The 19,048-nt window shown below is 39.5% G+C and overlaps 2 protein-coding genes across 2 annotated transcripts; both read left to right on the forward strand.

Moving 5' to 3' along the window:
* The first annotated feature begins 749 nt into the window (after nucleotides 1-749).
* Nucleotides 750-9,236, forward strand: manba (mannosidase, beta A, lysosomal). Its single transcript, XM_084380510.1, has 17 exons — nucleotides 750-1,053; nucleotides 1,974-2,068; nucleotides 2,150-2,255; nucleotides 2,338-2,511; nucleotides 2,772-2,895; nucleotides 3,092-3,261; nucleotides 3,349-3,459; nucleotides 4,213-4,364; nucleotides 4,600-4,717; nucleotides 5,016-5,102; nucleotides 5,293-5,460; nucleotides 5,544-5,762; nucleotides 5,961-6,125; nucleotides 6,403-6,547; nucleotides 6,803-6,945; nucleotides 7,736-7,993; nucleotides 8,178-9,236. Exons 1-17 carry the CDS (start codon nucleotides 838-840, stop codon nucleotides 8,400-8,402), a joined length of 2,676 nt encoding a protein of 891 aa, XP_084236636.1. The 5' UTR covers nucleotides 750-837; the 3' UTR covers nucleotides 8,403-9,236.
* A 1,181-nt stretch (nucleotides 9,237-10,417) lies between these two features.
* slc39a8 (solute carrier family 39 member 8) lies at nucleotides 10,418-19,034 on the forward strand. The gene is made up of 8 exons (XM_084380611.1): nucleotides 10,418-10,964; nucleotides 12,350-12,512; nucleotides 14,227-14,396; nucleotides 14,476-14,598; nucleotides 14,977-15,123; nucleotides 16,693-16,900; nucleotides 17,559-17,743; nucleotides 18,615-19,034. Exons 1-8 carry the CDS (start codon nucleotides 10,740-10,742, stop codon nucleotides 18,759-18,761), a joined length of 1,368 nt encoding a protein of 455 aa, XP_084236737.1. The 5' UTR covers nucleotides 10,418-10,739; the 3' UTR covers nucleotides 18,762-19,034.
* The last annotated feature ends 14 nt before the right edge of the window (nucleotides 19,035-19,048 follow it).

The following is a 19,048-nucleotide window of genomic DNA, read 5'->3' on the forward strand; positions in this document are numbered from 1 at the left end:
TGATGACTTGCATTAAGACAATTATTTATTTATTTTGTATATGCTAAAACAGAACTTTATTAATACTGAAGGAAATTCTTGTGCCAAAAACATTTACAGTACAGTTGTAACAACCAGCGGGTCCAAGCTTTATATTAAATTAATACAGAAATGTACTAAATATTAGTAGAAAATAGAAAACACTGCCTAACAATAGAAGTAAAATAAGTACAAGAGTAAACTAAAAATAAAGTAAAATAGGAGAAAGTAATATTGGCAGTGATATTAAAAGTTAGCAAAAATAAAGTAATATTGCACCTGATAATCTGCACAATAATGCCCATGATATTAAATGTTATATAGTGTATGATAATGATAATGAAGAAGTAGTGTTGCACATGAGTCCTTTTGTGCAGTTTTTTCTGATATTTTATGTTACATATGCAAATGTATTATCTAATTAAATATGCACTGATTTGCATAAACATCCTGAACAGTAGTCTGAATTAAAAACACATCTAAATTAAAAAAAAAAAAAATTACATTTACATCTAAATGTGTATTTTGGACTTTTCCAAAGCAAAAATCTATGTAATAATTATATTATAATAAATAACTGACCCCTCCATGAAAAATAGATATTCACCTCCCCTGCTGGGTTTGACACAATTTTCATAAAATCTCAACAAAACTTTAAAAATGTCCAAACTCTGGCGTGACTCGTGCGTCACGTGACTGCCGCCTGCGCGTCACATGACAAACCAGGAAGTGCTCTCACAGCAAACACAACAGAACCCAGACAGTCCACTTTTAAAGAGTTTTCCCGTTACTCACCATGCCTTAAACAAACCAGAAGCCATGCCTCTGTGTGTAAACATTTGTGTTTATGTTTCTGGTGTGTTGTTGTGTTTGTTTTCCGGAGTTTTATGCGGATTTTCTTCGGTGAAGGAGCAACAACAAACCGTGAGTCTGAGCGGTAAATGGAGGCTGTCAAACAGTAACGGTTCACTGTCTCTGCCTGCAGAGGTGCCAGGATGTGTTCATTCAGCTCTGCAGCAGCAGGGACACATCCAGGTGAGTAACGAACATATAACTACACTTTGATCACTTTATTTTACTTTATTGTGTCAGTGCAGCAGTCAGTTATTCACTCTGAAGTCCAACAATCCAATGAAGTGAATGCTTTCAGAGGGAAGTATTGAACTTTTAACTTCACTACAGTTATACAGTGTTGTAAGAAGTACCCAAAAGTAATAAGCTAAGAAAAAGTAAAGATATCCTGTTGAGATGTTCCTTTGCTGATAATGGAAGTCACATTACAAATAGTACTTGAGTAAAAGTATCTGGTATTAAATGTACTTAAGTAACAAAAGGACATTTTCTGGCAGTAAATGTAGTCAAGTATTTAAAGAACAAGCAAAAGTAAATATATCTTTACCTATATTTATATACAATATATAACAACTAGTTACTGAAGTTGTCAAATAAATGTAATGAAGTAAAAGTGCAATATTTGCCTCCAAAATGAAAGTGGAGTGAAAGTACTCCAAAATTGCACTTAAGTTTAGTAATTGAGTAAATGTTACATTCAGTCAGTGCATTTATGTTACAGATTTAGTTATTGTTGCTTTACAAATTAAGCATTTTGCATACAAAACATATAAAGAGCTTCTCAAATGTGATGTCACCATCAGCCAATTAAGCAATACGTTGATTTCTACTTTTAATACTTTTACACTGTGATATAGTACTTTTACTCAAGTAAAGGATCTGAATACTTCCTCCACTGCTGGGTACGGGTACCTTAATTAACATATGTCAAGTTAAATATCGACTTGATGGCTCTGGTACTTTGTAGCTAACAGTTTCAGTCCTCTACCTTGCTACAGTTTTAGCAGCAGGTGTCAGTAAAAACAAAACTTGAACACTTTTTATAAATTAAATTACAAAGAAGTGATTCCTTTCAGCTAAATCCTCTCTTTGTCCTATTTCAGGACCCGTATTTCAGGTTCAACGACGTGTCTTATCGGTGGATTGCTTTTGACAACTGGACATACACGACCACATTTACTGCATCCACCCAGCTGAGGTCAGAATCATGATTGCTGTTATTTTTTAAAGCTTTCTGTACCCTGTTCCTGACTCAGCTGTGTGTTTTCTGCATCAACAGGTCTAAACAGAAGGTGCTTCTCATCTTTGACGGTGTCGACACTGTAGCATCGATTCAGCTCAATGGAGTCAGTGTCGGGAAGACGGACAACATGTTTCGCAGATATGTACGATCACGATGCACCGTGCACATTTTCCTCTACATCGGAGCATCGTCTGTTTGAAACATCGTCTGTTTTTGGTGTTTAGGAGCTCTCAGTCAGAGACCTGCTGAAGGACGGGGATAACGTGCTGAAAGTGGGCTTCTCGTCTCCGGTTCTTTATGCGTCTGAGCGGAGGAAAGCTCATTCTGCCTACAGAGTTCCTCCTGAATGTCCTCCAGATGTCCAGAAGGGGGAATGTCACGTCAACTTCATCAGAAAAGTGAGTGTGTGAATGTGTCATCCACCTCTAACTGGGCACTACAACCAAGTGCAGTTTTTCTTTCTGTTTGCCTTTTTTTTCTTACACATGAACTAAACACTGATCTTCATCTCACCCAACAGTACTTCCATCCTCATTTTCTGATGTTAATGTTGATAATAATAAGCAGAACAAACTCTGGCATCCTTTTATATCACTCACATTTTAACAGTATTCATATCACTGTACGTCTGACACGCAGTCTCTCTGTTTTGTTGAAGGAGCAAAGCTCTTTCAGTTGGGACTGGGGGCCTTCGTTCCCCACGATGGGACTGTGGAAGGGAGTTCGACTGGAGGCGTTTGATGTACTGCAGCTCATCCAGGTGTCCTCTGTTCCTCTATACAGTACGTCCCAACTAAACTAACCACCAACCTTTAAAACTACAGAAAATAAAGAGCACATGAGGATGTTGTTTTATCACGATATCCACACACCTTTCCATTTTCTTGTTCTGCGAGCAGTAGTTTGTCCCACCCAATGTGGAATAATAAAGCATGTCTTCCTGTCTTTTTATTTAAAGTCTGTATAATCTGTGTCTAGACTTCAGCGTCTCTCAGTGGAGAGTCCAGGTTCAGCTTCTTGTCGATGCGGTTCAGACAACAAACGGCCAAATCACGCTCTCCATACCAGAGCTGGATTCAGAGCAGACCGTCCAGTTGCAGTTTCTATCAGGAAAGACCAAGAACAGCTTCACCTTACACATCAACACGGTACTCAACACAGACGGATCAACTGTTGAACTGTGTAAAAATGACTGAGGAAGAATTTGTTTTATGTCCTTTGTCTTCTTCTTCCAGAGCAGCCAGGTGAAGCTGTGGTGGCCCAGTGGACACGGTGACCAACCCTTTTACCAGCTCACTGTCAGAGGCTTTCAGGATGGATTTTTAATCCTCAATACAGAATCTAAGGTCAGAGTTCACTGCCTGTCAACACTTTCACTCTCCTCATATATTATTTAGGCATTCAGCTGGAGGATAAGCTTATATTCCCAGTTTTCTGACAGTAAAAATCCCAACATATCTCCTCCTATATACTCTGAAAACACGACGAGATTGAGACACATGAGTAGGATTAAACTTCTTTTTCTTGCTTAATTTGACATCCAGCAGCAGATTAGATTATACTCATGATGCTTAGAAAGTCACAATTACTATTTATTATATGGCACACGTTACAAATGCAGGAAAACAACAGTGGTGAAGGTTTTCGAAGTTAAAACTCTGACAGATGTCGTACGAATTTAAATCACAAGATGGAGCTGCAACAGTGAAACAAAGTGTGTTTCATGTTCCAGTGTATTTATAATTCTGATACATGAGTCCACATTTCTGATGTTACAAGTCTTTACGCCGACCACTGAACCTTATCCTGTCTTTTCTTTTCATACTTGGTGAAATGTAGATTGAAGTAACTGACTCTACCTCTGCATTGGACCTCATACAGTATATAATATATACATACAGTATATAATACATCCGGCCTTTTATTTAACCAGCAATTCTTAAATAGGCAGAAGATGATCCGTCCAGACATCTTAGTCTTAAATTTGGTTTGAAAATCTTTTTGAAAAGGTTTTAAAAGGCATTAGGATTTTACACGTGTGCCACAGAGACTGAACTAAATCATAGAGGTCAGTGGTTTGATGAAAGTGTCTCCTGCAGGTGTATTTCCGCACAGTAGAACTGGTGCAGGAGCCAGTTGTCGGGTCTCCAGGATTGAGCTTTTATTTCCAGATCAATGGGAAGCCAATTTTCCTCAAAGGCTCCAACTGGATCCCAGCCCACTCCTTCCAGGACCAGGTCTCCCCTGCTGTGTGAGTTCAGTTTGAAAAGCTGCTTTTTGAATTGTTGCACGTCAGTGTTGCCTGATGAGGAGAATACTGATCAGTAATTATGATCACGTTCAAAGAGAATCTGTTTCTCCTCCTCTTTTTCCCGTGTCTTTGTATCGATTTTTGTATTCACGGGACAGACGTAGAGTTAGAGCAGGACCACTGAGTTTGTTTGTTATGAATATATTAATACTGAAGCTCTCTGCTTCTCCTGCAGCTTGAGGAACTTGTTGCAGTCGGCTGTAGATGCTAACATGAATGCCCTCAGGGTCTGGGGAGGAGGGGTGTACGAACAGGATCTTTTCTACAGCATCTGTGATGAGATGGGAATCATGGTAACTACTTCTTCCTCGAGTTACATCAATATTAATACAACCGCAAAAGTAAAAATCTAAATGGCGACATCATGATGTAGCCAAATCTCTCAAAGAGAACTTAAAGGTGCTATTCACAATATTTTAACAAAAATATACCCTGAAATCATTCAGCCACCCTCACATACCATTACTGAAGAAATGTGTGACTATTTATGGATGGATGACTATATTCTTGTATGATTTAGGTTGTGTAACACCACCGTGACTCATGACCATATTGTAGAACAGATGGAAGCTCAAAAATATTTGTCTGTAGGTTTGGCAGGACTTCATGTTTGCCTGTGCCATGTATCCCACTGAGGACGACTTCATACAGACTGTAAGAGAGGAGGTCAGCCAACAGGTGAGTCGAGTATTTATTTTAATTTAATTACAGTTGTTTTATTGTTCGTATTGCTCATTGTAAGAAGAGTTTCAAAATACCAACAAAAATAAGGAGCGATGCAGCATTTTAAGCTAATGTAAGGTTCACAAATGTTGCATCCTGTACTGACAGTAAAGGTCATCCGTTTTGTTTTGTGTTAACTCGTCAGGTTCAGCGCCTCAAGTCTCATCCTTCCATAATAATCTGGAGCGGGAACAATGAAAACGAAGCTGCCCTTGCGACGGACTGGTTCAGCATCCCAGTTTCCCTGAGGCCTCTGTACCGGAAAGACTATGTGACGCTGTACGTGAACAACATACGGGCGATAGTTCGAGAGGTGAGAGTCAAATCATGTCATGTTTTTAAAAGTGTTCAGATAGTGCGCAGCGTGATGAAAGGGTGAGTCTTATCTGTCCTCAGGAGGACGAGAGTCGGCCGTTCCTCGTCTCCAGTCCGACAAACGGGGCTGAATCAGAGCAGGAAGGATGGGTGGCAGCGAACCCCTACGACCCTCTCTATGGGGATACACATTTCTACAGCTACATCCTGGACTGCTGGGACTGGAGGACTTTCCCACGAACACGTTTCGCCTCTGAATACGGCTTCCAGTCCTGGCCTTCCTTCTCCACGCTGCAGCCGGTGACTGAACAAACCCTCCATTCTTGTTTTGTTGTTGTTGACTTTACCAGAAAGTCTGAGGAAGCCTTTGAAATATTCATTTTATCTCAAGAGGAAGCTGCTGATTGTGTCTATCACATCCACATAACTCAATTTAACCCTTTAGTTTATCTTTATTTTAGATGGTATAAAGTGTCCGTCTGTTTTGTGACGTTTCAGGTTTCCATTAAAGCAGACTGGAGCTACAACAGTAGTTTCTCTTCCCATCGTCAGCACCATGAGAACGGGAACCAGCAGATGTTACTGCAGGCCGCTTTACACTTCCAGCTGCCCAACTCCACAGATCCCCTGAAGAGATTTACAGACACTCTCTACATCACTCAGGTAAAACACACACACCACCCTCAGCTCACGTCTGATTCATCTAAAGCCGCGCGGGGCAAGTTAGTGCAGGTACAGCAGCTTCAGATGGAAGTTAAGAATTTGGACTTCAGCACAGATGTTATGTAACATGAAATCTGTACATTTATGTTTGCTGATCTGTGAACACAGAAGAAACACTGAGTTCAGACTAAATCATTTGACAATATTCAAAGTGTACGTTTGATCTTGTAATCCATCAAACTGATCACATAAAGCACTAATCGTATTTCATATCCAGGTCATGCAGGCTCAGTGTGTGAAGTCTCAGACTGAGTTTTACCGGCGAAGTCAGAGTGAGATCATCGAGGGCAAAGGTCGCACCATGGGCGCTCTCTACTGGCAGCTCAATGATATTTGGCAGGCGCCGTCCTGGTCGTCGATCGGTGAGTGAACGCCCAGTCAGCAGATAATTTTCACTGACATCTTTATTTTCACAACTTTATTTTGAAAATAAAGGTTATTGTCACCTTGACATACAACTGGACTCCTGCACTCAACACTTTGTGGAGATTTGTTACGAGAAAATGGAAATATTTTTATGATCACTATAAATAATTTGTTGTGTAATAAATGTCTTATCTTCACTTGAGATTAGATATCACTGTTGCAGAATAATCATATATCATTTCCGTGTGTAGAGTTTGGTGGGAAGTGGAAAATGCTGCATTATTTTGCGCAGAACTTCTTCGCCGCCGTCCTTCCTGTCGCCTTTGAGGACAACGACACGCTGTTCATCTACGCCGTCTCAGACCTGAGTCACGACCTGAAGCTCAGGGCCGTGGTATGTTTACAACAGTAAATTGTATCATTACATTACATTTATTACTTACAATAAATGCATTCATATTACAAAGAAACAACAGTCGGACGTTGGACGAACAACTGAAAGCGTTTTCAGTGAGACAGTAAAGCATTTACAGTTTCTCCGTGATGCAGACGGTCAAACCAGAATAAAAAGATAACTTATTAAAATAAAAACAAGATTAGAGAGCATGCATTTTATTAATGTGTTATTTGCCTGCATTGTTCAGACACCATCCTAAAGCGCCAGTACTTGACGAGTTGGGAATGACATTTGACATTTTACCAAATAAAGGCAACCGTAGTTTGCTTTAAGTTACACGCTAATATTTCCATGTTCAGGAACACAGAAGCAGAATTATAAACACTGCAAAATAAATCTCAAATGATTGTTTTTTTGAATGTATGTATCCCTTTATTCACTTAGGGAAAAGCAGTTTGTAAAATTAAATTAATTAGCTTAAATATTGCACTGGAAGTCAAAATAAAATGAAGATGTAGTGCAACTTATCAATGTTCCTTCTCAGCTGTACATTTTTAAACACTTAAACATAAAAATGTAAGAAAATTAGATACTGTATTGATCCAGCATTGGGAAAATTCGCTTGTTACAGCATCTCAAGAGTCACAAGTAGAGGAAAAGAGTGATCGAGTGATAAATAAAGTAGTTTGTAGATCATTAAATAGATGCTAATAACAGTTTTTCTCATTCCTCCACCTCCACCATTTTAGTAACATAACAGTTAACAGGTTATTCTTTTGTCCATCAGGTGTCCATGTACTCGTGGACTGATCTGGATCCTGTGTGCACGCTGAGGTCAGACCTGCTCCTGGTCCCCGGAGGCAGCGCCGCGGCCATTTTTAAACAGCCAGTCACCGCCCTGCTGGCAGGATGTGGACGCTGCACTCGCCTCACCTGCCTGCTCACCTTTCACCTGGAGGACAGCGGCAGCCAGCAGGGTCCCACCAACCACCACTACCTGTGCTCACCTAAAGACGCTCAGGGACTCCAGAGACCCAACATCACAGTAAGACGACAGGAGCTCCACTGCTTTTATTTATTCATAGACGGATGTTAAGTAATGCATGGAAGCAGCGATGGAAAAGCCTAGAGCGGTCGATTAATGTTGCAATATTTTCCGCCAGTATATTGCTGCAATATGAGTAATATTAAATAAATGTAATTGTTGATCTGTGTGTGTTTCTCTGCAGGCCAAGGTGCAGCAGGATGAGACGGGATACACCGTCACCCTCCACTCTGCCTCTGTGGCTCCGTTCGTCTGGCTCGATGTGGGAAACGTTCCCGGACGCTTCAGCTCCAACGGCTTCCTGATGGTTTCTAGAAACAGGACAGTCGGTTTTGAAGCGTGGCGTCCCACCAGCGTCGCTGAACTCTCCAGATCCCTCACCGTCACATCTTTGAGAGACGTTTACTGACCTGAGACCAGCCAGCAAAGATATACCAAAGTGCAGAGGCAACAGAAGGGCAAATTGGGACTGTCGTGTATCTGAACGGGCTTTGTGTCTGTTAAAGAGATAATATGACTTGTGTTTGACTCTGTGGATTTTGGGGAAATCAGAAAGGTATTTTTTTTTTAATCAACCTGACGAAGTTGAGACTTTTTCACCAATTTTCTAAATGTTTGCTCGTCTTTTCTTGCCAAACAATCGGAGCAGAAAAGCCTCAGAAAACTGTAGGTAGACCATCGTGGAGCGCTGAAATTCTCCACTGAGCGTTTCCAACAAAAGGAAATTATTTCTGAGTGGGTTTGCAGCTCTTAACAAAAGGACGACCTACTGTATTCAGTCACTAGCAGGGAAACTGTGGCACACAATGGGCCTTTCCATGAAGCATTCATTCACACAAAACCCATCAGACAAAGACATGGAATGTGTAAAGATCAATACATGTTTGATAACGTTTAACGAGTTCAACTGGATGAAGAATTAAAAAGCCTCGGCCCAGATTTCTAAACAATTTCAGATTTCTTTAGCTATTGAAATAAATGGATGATAATTAGGCTCCAAAACCGACAATGACATTGATCAACTCCTGCACTGATCTGTATTGTTCACTGGAAATTGTTTTCCTTTTGTGTGTTTTGCTTGTTTGCACATCTCTCAGATAATTGACTGAACAAAGATTCATACTTGACGTCATGGATGTGTTGTATTATGTACAGAGCTGTTCAAAATGTGTATTTGCTGTTTTTTTATTCTGATGAAATCAACTGTGATTGATTGTTTAATAAATAAATATGAAAAAGATGAGACTTTTTTGATCTTCAGGGGGGATTATGTGTAGCAACTGCACATCAGACCAGACCAGGTAAACATACAAAAAAATCAAAACCGTGAAAAAGAAAACTTGAAAACTCCATCAATTAAAATTAAACCAAAGCTATCTATATATAATATAAAATAAATATGGGTGACTATACAATAAGTAGACAAAAACTTTACAGGAAATTCAAAATAGAAAAGCCATAATACATTGTATACACTGAGTAAATGATTACACTAATCATTACAGCTAATGATTATTTTCATTATGGATCAATCATGATTATTTCCGACATTAATCTTTTTTTTTGGTTTGTAAAAATTCTGAACATAGAAACGCCTCACAATGATTGTTTTGTCCAACGGTCCAAACCTCAAAATCATCACAATAAAATTACTTTTATTACAATCATTAAAATGAAAAAAAGCAAATACTCACATTTGCGCGGCTGGAATCTTGACATGTCGTCTGATTATCTAGTTGACCAATAATTTCTGCTGCATGTTGGATAGTTAAAGTTATAACAAACATATATTCTAATGTCTTCAGATGTTTTGTGTGTGAAAATCTGCCTGCAACATAACTAAAGCCGCAAAATAGTAAAGTTCTTCAAATCTGTACTTGAGTAAATGTATTTAGTTACAATCCAAGACATTATATATTGTTATTTCAGTGTGTCAGAGCACTAAATGCACATAATACTGAATAAAAGCCAAGTTGAAATCTTGAATATGTAGGATTTTATATTATTTTTCTTTACATCTTAGCAATATAATACTATACAATGGCCCACCATTAGGTTTTAACTTGTAAGTAAACACTTGTGCAACCTCTTCTGGTCTCTTCCCCCTGCAGTGACCATCTTCTGCCACAAGGCGGCGCCAGAAACATTAAAACAGCCTCACATGTCTCATGTTTACTTTTTTTTTTAACTTCCAGCTGTTTCATAGTTGATCAAACGGAGACTCAGCAGCTGTAAAGTGACTCACATCGTCAAACATCCGCCACTTTGCACTTTTACCCTCCACACACACACACACACACACACACACACAACCACACACACACACACACACACACACACACACACACTCCCACTTCTTCTTAGGGTCCCCTCGTGTGTGTGTGTGTGTGTGTGTGTGTGTGTGTGTGTGGTTGTGAGCACGTTGCATACCAAGTGAGAAAGTCAGTCACAAAAGAAAGCATTGGAAAGACGGAGTGCACGCGGTCGGTAACCTCCATGTTTTTCCTCGTCCATGCCTCTGCAGACTGATCTTTGAACCTGATCTACCTCCGATAGTCCTGATTGATCATCTAGAAAACCACTCGGGACTTAATCAAGCTGCACAGCTTTTTAAAGGACTGCCATGGATGTGACTGAGCACCGGGGACGAGCTGCACAGATATCCTGAGTGAAATGCTTTGAGAGGAGCTGAAGACAGATTTATTCACTGAAGGACACTTTTTTAAAAAACACAAAACAAACAGAGATGTCTAACTTAACATGTTTGATCAGCTGCCTTTTGGTCTTTATTTCAAAGTCTCACAGTTTACATGTGTTCGATGTGGATGGACGAGGATTTCTAGAGGATATTTTACACTATTATGGTGAGAATAAGTCCATCTCCACACAGGATCTGGATGATTTTCTGCTTTTAATCTCAGCCAGGAGGTCTGAGGCAGTAACTGAGGACAACCCACTGGAGAACCAAGAGGTATTTATATTTATTAACACTTTTCTAATTGTTTTAACTCATTAATGAGCATTTAAAGCACCACACAACACTGAATGTGCTTATTTATTATAGTGTGTGATCTGCTGTCAAAACCAGTTAATAAGGCTTGTTTATGAAAGCAAAGAAATATGTGTTTTAATTCATATTTTATGTCATTTTGCTCCCATTATTCAGAGTTATAGCTAGTTTAGAAGATTTATTCTTTATCATTTAGTTTAGTTGTAAATTAACCATATCTTGTTGTTGCACACTTTGTTGATACTGTATGGTATAAAATATAATGTAATAAATGCCTGAAACATTCTCACTAATAGTAAATCTAACTGACTTTCTCTGTAGGCATTTGTAGTTTGACCAAAAATGTGCATTTAAGCATATTTATATCATCTTTTCCCCCTTTATTGCTTTGTAGTCAGAGCCACTTTATAAGGCTTATTTGTTTAAAACTCATTTTAGTTGTAAATGAACTTTATTTATACTTTTTTGTTTACAGTGTTTAGTCATAAATACTGTTAAAAAAATGCACAATTTATGTAATTTACTCCAGCATTTTCAGAGTAATAGCACGTTTATAAGGTTTATTCATTTAAAAGTAACAAAATGTAGTCTTAAATGAACTTTATTCTGTTGTTGACACTGTGTAGTAATAAACTCCTGAAACATTCGGTCTGTTTTCTTGTAGTTAAATGTAGTTACATATTTGACCAAATAAGCACATTAATGTCCAACGTTTATTCACAAAAAAAGAAAAGAAAAATTAGTTGGAAATAAACTTTATTCTGTTGTTGTATACTTGACACTGTATCCTAATGAATACTGTAGATTGATTGATGATTGCTATTATTAATAATCAGATAATTTTATGTCGTTTTCAAAGTGTTCTTTTGTTTTTTGGTTGTAATTAATATATTTGAAGATGCTGAATTACAGGAATAAAACGCAAATTTATAGTTAATTATCTTTAGCTCACTGTTAACAGACAATGAAATGCTTCATCAACATGTATTAAGCAATTGTTTATTGTAAAGTTGCAGTTTATGTTTATCAACCTTTATCAATCACTGGTTGCTGAAGCATTTCTTTATTTGATCACTCGTCTTCAAACACTGTTTTACCTGTTTTACAGCATGATTAAGCTAACCTGCTTAATCATAAATGGTTCCTCTTTCATCCTTTGACAATAATAATAATAATAATAATATTACTTGTATAGCACGTTTAATACAAAAATAATGAAAATACATATAAAAGAAGACAGATGTGAGAAACAGGAACACTAAAAACACAGCAGAAACGATTTTAGAGACAAAAAAGAGATTTAAAAACGATTAAACGTTGTCTGATCAGGTCTCTCTGTCCCTCAGTGTCCCTCCGCAGGGCAGATCTTGTCCCACTATGGGCTCAGTAATGTCAGTCAGCTGACTGTGGAACATCTGGAGAGGATCTGCCCGGCCGTGTTGACCCAGGTGCTGCTGCCCTCCTGCCCCTACGTCGTCCCAGAGCCTGTGGCCCCTCTCGACTACACTGGTGAGTTGCTTCATCACCATCATCGGTTTATTTGCTGAGACCCCCGCAAGTCAAATAATTCACAGTTCACTGCGGTTTGTTGCCTTGAATCAGGTCCAAAGTGACACAAATGCTCGAGATTATTCAGGGATTGGAGATGGAGCCAGTCACTGAAGTCTGTGGTTGGCATTTTGTTTTTGCCCTAAAAACAACAGGATGTGGGCCGGTTGAAGTTTCTTTTGACCGTCTCTTATCTTCCCTGTCTCTTTACAGTGTGAACACGTAATAAGTGTTAAAACCTGTGACACCCAACAACTTTTTATTTTTAGATTCTTTTAAATGAGTCATCACTGCAAGAAGAAAATTACAGGATCACGAGTTTCAGTCTGAAAGCTACTGATTGTATTCACTTTTCAGGTCATGTAAAGTTTCAAAAAGGTTTGAAAACAAAATTGGAAAAATCCTGCGTTCTCATGTTGTTATCCCACATGTCCTGATACTTCTTGCTATTAAGGAGAAACTCAGGAAATTAAGAAATGGAAAAAGACTAGAACTAAATCCGTCTTTATTTGGCAAAGTAATCACATTTTTAAGCTGTTCTGGGGCTTTTAATTGTGTCACACAATCTTCCTTGTTACCTCGTTGTCGTAGAGTTTATTTCTATTTCCGTTTCACATTTTAAGGACAAGATTTAAGATTATTTTGTCGACTGCTGTTTCCTTAAAATGCTTAGAAAAATGTTCCCCTGAACGTCTACAATTCCAGTGCCGACTGCTGTTTCCATGGTCATGAACTTTGAGTCTGCCTTCATCTCCAGGCAGCAAAAATGTAAATAAACTTAAACTTGTAGGTATAAAGGATATTCTCCTGTTTGTCTTGTGTAGAAATGTTTTATGTGGACAATTTAAAGAGCTTTAAAGCACGCAAAGAGAAACGATATCATGCAAAGATCATTTGAACTCTCTAACAAACGCCGTCTCCTTATGTCCTTGCAGAAGTTGGTAAAATGTCAAAATAAAATGGACATTCCCAAAGCAGGGCTGCTGGTAAACTGCCTCATCGTAAACCCATCAATCAGGGGAGCAGGGGACAGCTGTTCTGATTGATGGGTTGTAAATGAAAATGTGTACGAGTGTCCTGAATTCACCACAATGCATGACTCTGGACCTTCGTCTCAGGTCGTCACTCACTATCTCCCATTCTCACTTATCTGTTCCGGCTAATTAATAAAATCTAATCATGTAAAGTCATCTCCTGTCGAGTAGCCATAACTCTCCATGAGGTCCTGGACTGACTCACAGAGCCACTGACCTCTCAGATTCACCCTCGGACACTCCTCCTCCTCTTCCTCCTCCTCCTCCTCCTCCTCGGTGCTGTTGACACAGTTACAACCAACTGTGACTGTTGTTCAGTGTGTTGTTCACGATGCACGCTGGTTCTTCGCCGGCCTTGTGAACAGAATTTCCCTTCTGCAAATAAATAATAATTGTGTATTTTGTTGAGTTAAACATCTGTTTGGTGACTTTGTTATATGATAATAAATATCACAAAATGTTATAACAAGTTAGAAATCTTCCAGCATTAATATCTGGTAACGTGATGAAGATGCTGTTGAAGAACCGGTTCTGCCCAAGTAATAGGTGACACCACAGCAATAAGCCTGAAGCCTAAACACTTTATATGCACATTATAATGCTTCTGTTTCACTGTTTATTCTCGATGTCTGTCCCGACAGTGTGGGGTTATGGGTTTCTGGCGGTCACTGTGATCAACCTGGCGTCTCTGCTCGGTCTCTTCCTGATCCCCTTCACCAAGAAGTCCTATTTCCCCAAAGTGCTGACCTACTTCATCGGCCTGGCCATCGGGACGCTCTTCTCCAATGCCGTGCTTCAGCTCATACCGGAGGTTTGTGACGGGTGGAGTGGGTCAAATGGAGCCAATATTTATGTGCCGCTAGCATTAACGTTCTCGTGTTAATCCGCAGGCCCTGGGTTTTGATCCCAAATCGGATAACTATTTGTCGAAGGCGGTTGGAATATTTGGAGGGTTTTACCTGCTGTTCTTCATGGAGAAGATACTGAAAATGGCTCTCGGGGTGGAGCATGAGGTGAGGTAACAGTACAGTTAGTTTAAGATGAGTTTAATCGGTGCAAAGCACTTTTCTTTTTATTGCAGAGTGATTGATTATTATTCCGGTTGTATATCTACCACTGATTAGCCTGATTTATTAGCTAATTTGGCTGCTAATTAGTGACTACCATGAGGACATAGTTACAGATTACAGAAGTCATGTGCTTTATTTATATTTTAATAGTTTTACACAAGGAAGAGGGACAAACCCGTCATTAAACATATCTTTTATATAGTATCAGAGAATCCTGATGTCATTAACTTTAACAGAGAGCTATTAAAATCAGTAGGCTTCAGAAAACAGAATTAATAATTATAATTTCATGTTCTTTATCTGTGTCTCTCTTGTCCTCAGCACGGCCACAGCCACTTCACTCCTGCAGAAGCTCAAGAAAACTCCCTCCACAACGGAGACGTACTGGAGAAAAAGGACTCCATCATTTTGACCGGCATCAACACCATCGCCACGGACAAGAGCAACCCCAACCCAGAACCCTCTCAGGTACGAGCGCTCGCTCACGTCATCTGTGACAGTAATAAAATGTGAAGTCTGAATCACACCGTGCACCTCACATGCTATGTTGACCTACACAGGAATCAACCTTGTACTCAATCGTCTTTTATCTAATGAGTAGCTCAGTCTTCAGATAAGCTCGTAACAGTGAGTGAGTCTCTCCTTAAGTCTTATCATTTGTTGTGCCATCATCACAAACACACCGGACAGGAGCTCAGCTTGGATTATGAATTAATGACTGTATTTAAAACTTCTAATCAGTGGCTGTGAGTCACAGGCTGTGTCATCATGCAAAGAGTAAAACAACAATTTCAAAATATGTCCAAAGAGGATGAAGCATCAGAGAGTGGTTATATATTCATGTGGTTCGGACACACTTTTGTTTTTCTATAAGACCAGATATTTAGCTCAGGAGTCATTTTATTGTGCTGTTATCGGTGACACAGGGCGTTTAGAGCTACTGTTAATATTTAACAGTGAAATCTCTCATGTCCGATGGAGTAGTTTGGCTTTGAAGGGATCAGAAATACTAAACAAACAGACATGCCGCTGTCACGGAGGGATGAAGCGGTGAAATCAGGCTGAAAGCCTCGGATCCTTCCCCTCCTGATAAATGCAGGAATTGTCTGCCTCGAGCACAAAGACTCCTTGTTCGGCCGTGGCTAATAAAAGGGGCCCAAATGCTCTGTTTCTGTCCGCCTGCTCTCAGGTTTCCCATTAAAGACACTCGTGCCTTTATATTTGTAATGGAAGAGTTGTGTTTAAAATGCTGCGCGTTCATTTAGAGGAAAATATTTCCTGTATTTGATTATCAGTGTCTCTTACATTTTGAGGATCGAAATGAAAACACTGAAGTTGATAAAAGCCTTTAGTCAGCAAGATTTCCTCAAAGTCTTTATTTTTAGCCAAGGCATAGAGGGGTTGCTGTGAAATTTTATAGACATTTAAGGTCTCTTATTTTGGTGAGCCTCTGACCTACCTCTAACCCCACCATGAGCTTTCTTGTCAACAAATGTCACGTCCCCCTCTGAATGAAATGTAATAACTTTGATGGTCCCTTGATTGTCTAATAAATGCTTTGGTTTATGACTAAAAACCTGCACAACTAGAGACATTCCTATCATCCTCTGTGCCTCGGCCAAACTATGTTTGAGACCATTTAGAAACAGTGTCACAGTTACATAGTTTCTCCACCAGAAACCAGTGACAAGGTCATTTTCAAATGGTAAAGTTGTTACTCAATAATCCTCTCAAACCCTGCTAGAACATTACAGCTGCAGGTTGTGTGGACAAACACTGTGCAAACTCAGAGGAAATGATCTATAATTCATAACAAGATTTAGCCACCTGGAAAACATTTTTAGAAATATCAAATATGCCAGGTTGAACTGTGGGAAAATGTATAAATAAAGCACAAGACTATTTTCCATTAGCTGTAAGCATGACTTTTGAACTTTGGGTTTTAAACAGAGAGGAGTCATTGTATGTTATCTTAAATCCACACATCAAACAGTAGCATGAGTCGTGTGACATGAACCTGTCCCCCATCTCTTCCAGGACACCCAGGGCTCAGATGTGATGTGCCACTGGTTGCGTGGGCGACGCATCTCCAGCATCAAGACGGTGGCGTGGATGATAACTCTGAGCGACGCGCTGCACAACTTCATTGATGGTCTCGCTATCGGTGCCTCGTTCACCGTGTCCTTGCTGACCGGGTTCAGCACGTCCACCGCCATCATATGTGAGGAGTTTCCCCATGAGCTGGGTGAGTGAGTCTTCTATCCTGTCTGACCCCATGTGGGCGTCATTCATTAGAAACCGCATGTGCTGTGACGCAAACATTGCTCAAACCCACTGAACTTTGCTGTGAGCACTTGTGGAGATCCCGAGTCACCAAAGATAACAGATATTTCATGCTGATTTTTGGGGAAATGTGTGATACTAGACATCTAGAATATCTTAGTTTGATGACATGGTGCAGCCGTGAACAACAGAGTGTCAGGTTTGAATGTTTAATCAGTCAAGTAGCTTCAGTGGAGAGCAGGAACAAGCTTGGACAGGATGTGTGATTCTGATTTTAAATAAAAATATAATAATTTTAAAGCAGTTTAAGAGGAAATCAAACAGGAAAACTGGATTTGTAGGTTAAAAGCAGGAAGTATATTTTCATTTAAACTAAAGGGATCTTTTAAAATCTATGATCTTCAGCAATCTCTACTGACAAACTGCAGGATTGCACCAAAACCTTTATCCTCTCCCTCATTCATTCAATCATTTAATTTCAGTTTATGCATGTTAAACATATCATCATACAATCACACCAAAATCAGATGACAAAAGACAAAATAACGACAGAAACAACAATGAAACTCATCAGTTTTAACGCCTGTTGTATCCACCCTGTGTGTTCTTCCCCTCTGCAGGTGACTTTGTTATCCTGCTGAACGCTGGTATGAGCATACCTCAAGCTATTTTCTTCAATCTACTGTCGGCTCTCTCGTGTTACATCGGTCTCGTGTTCGGCATCGTGCTCGGGAGCAAATTTGCCCCAAATCCAATCTTCGCCATCGCAGGAGGAATGTTCCTGTACATCGCACTGGCAGACATGGTGAGTTAGATTACACTACCTGAGGATACTCGCACACTGCTGCTAGTTCTGCATCTTTTATGTCTACTAACTTCTGTGGCACTTAGACGGGGTAGTGTGTGTTGTGTTTAAAGCTTGCTATGCTGCCAACAAGTTGACAAAAAAATGAAATAAATAATGAATGCAAGAATTTATCAAACATACGGCATTTTGTTATTAAAAAGGGGCTCGGAAATAGGATGAAAACTAAACTCAGGACCCTTCATGAGAGGTTACATACTTCCAGGCCTGAGGAGTTAAAACTCAAGAAATGTGTCTGTTTCTCACTTGTTAATCAACTCTAATATGGACGTAGCTTCATGGTCTGAAAAGAGCCTGCATTTTTCCGCTGGTTTCAAAAGAAGCTTTGATTTGCATATAAGCTTATGAGAAAATTACCATACTTCTCACTTGATTTATGACCTCAGTAAACAGTTTGAGTTAATGTTCAAACCAATGGGTGATGTCACAGTGGACTTGCACTTGTAAGGATCAGTTGACAGTTGGTTTTGGCCTCTACATGGCAATTGTTGACAATAAAAAACTACCTTTTCTGATAGGCTAAATTGATGACCTTTTTTTACCTGCATCAGGCCAACTTTTTATTTTTTTTAGGAACCAAAAATTGCTAATATTTTCAACATTCAGCAGCAGTCAGCAGTCAGACAATGAGTGTGCTGCCTTGTGGTCTGTTTTCCAGTCTGAATGCTTTGGAACAATGTAATAATTGTAGCAACACAAACCAACACTTCTTGTTTCTATACTATCACTTCCTCATATGTGGGCAGTTAAACAGTAAGGCCAGTGTCTTTGGTGCACCAGACAGATGTCTGATTGTCTTTCTTCGTCTCAGTTTCCAGAGATGGACAATATAGCACGGGAACAGAAACGAACCTCCACAAAGATCATCTTCTTCCTGATCCAGAACGCAGGGCTGCTCACCGGCTTCACCATCATACTACTGATCACCATGTTTGCAGGGCAGATACATCTGGGCTAGCCGGGGGGACGAACACAAGCTGGAGAGAAAAATTAATAAACGAGCTGCTTCTGTTTCTGCTCCAGCTCGTTGGGCTGGGCAGGAAAGTGAATGTAAAGTGAATGTTTTGTACAAACAAAACCAAATGTTTAAAGGAGAAATTATGCTTTTATATGTTCTGACTATCAATTTAGTTTACTCCATATAAAAAGGGAAACTCTTTGCAATCATTTGATGTATGAACTGTAGTCAAATTTGTTTTCAGGAGACAATAAATTATTTTTTTAGTCTTCACATTGTGTGTAATA

Source organism: Pagrus pagrus (genome assembly GCF_965226575.1).
Source record: "Pagrus pagrus genome assembly, chromosome: 18".
Taxonomy (NCBI): Eukaryota; Metazoa; Chordata; class Actinopteri; order Spariformes; family Sparidae; genus Pagrus; species Pagrus pagrus.

Excerpts from the sequence above, each read along its gene's own strand:
- manba (XM_084380510.1), top strand. The coding sequence starts at position 838 with ATGCCTCTGTGTGTAAACATTTGTGTTTATGTTTCTGGTGTGTTGTTG. Across the intron at positions 1,054-1,973 it reads AGCAGCAGGGACACATCCAG|GACCCGTATTTCAGGTTCAA; the intron begins GTGAGTAACGAA and ends GTCCTATTTCAG. Across the intron at positions 5,103-5,292 it reads GAGAGGAGGTCAGCCAACAG|GTTCAGCGCCTCAAGTCTCA; the intron begins GTGAGTCGAGTA and ends TTAACTCGTCAG.
- slc39a8 (XM_084380611.1), top strand. The coding sequence starts at position 10,740 with ATGTCTAACTTAACATGTTTGATCAGCTGCCTTTTGGTCTTTATTTCA. Across the intron at positions 12,513-14,226 it reads GGCCCCTCTCGACTACACTG|TGTGGGGTTATGGGTTTCTG; the intron begins GTGAGTTGCTTC and ends CTGTCCCGACAG. Across the intron at positions 14,599-14,976 it reads CTCTCGGGGTGGAGCATGAG|CACGGCCACAGCCACTTCAC; the intron begins GTGAGGTAACAG and ends TCTTGTCCTCAG.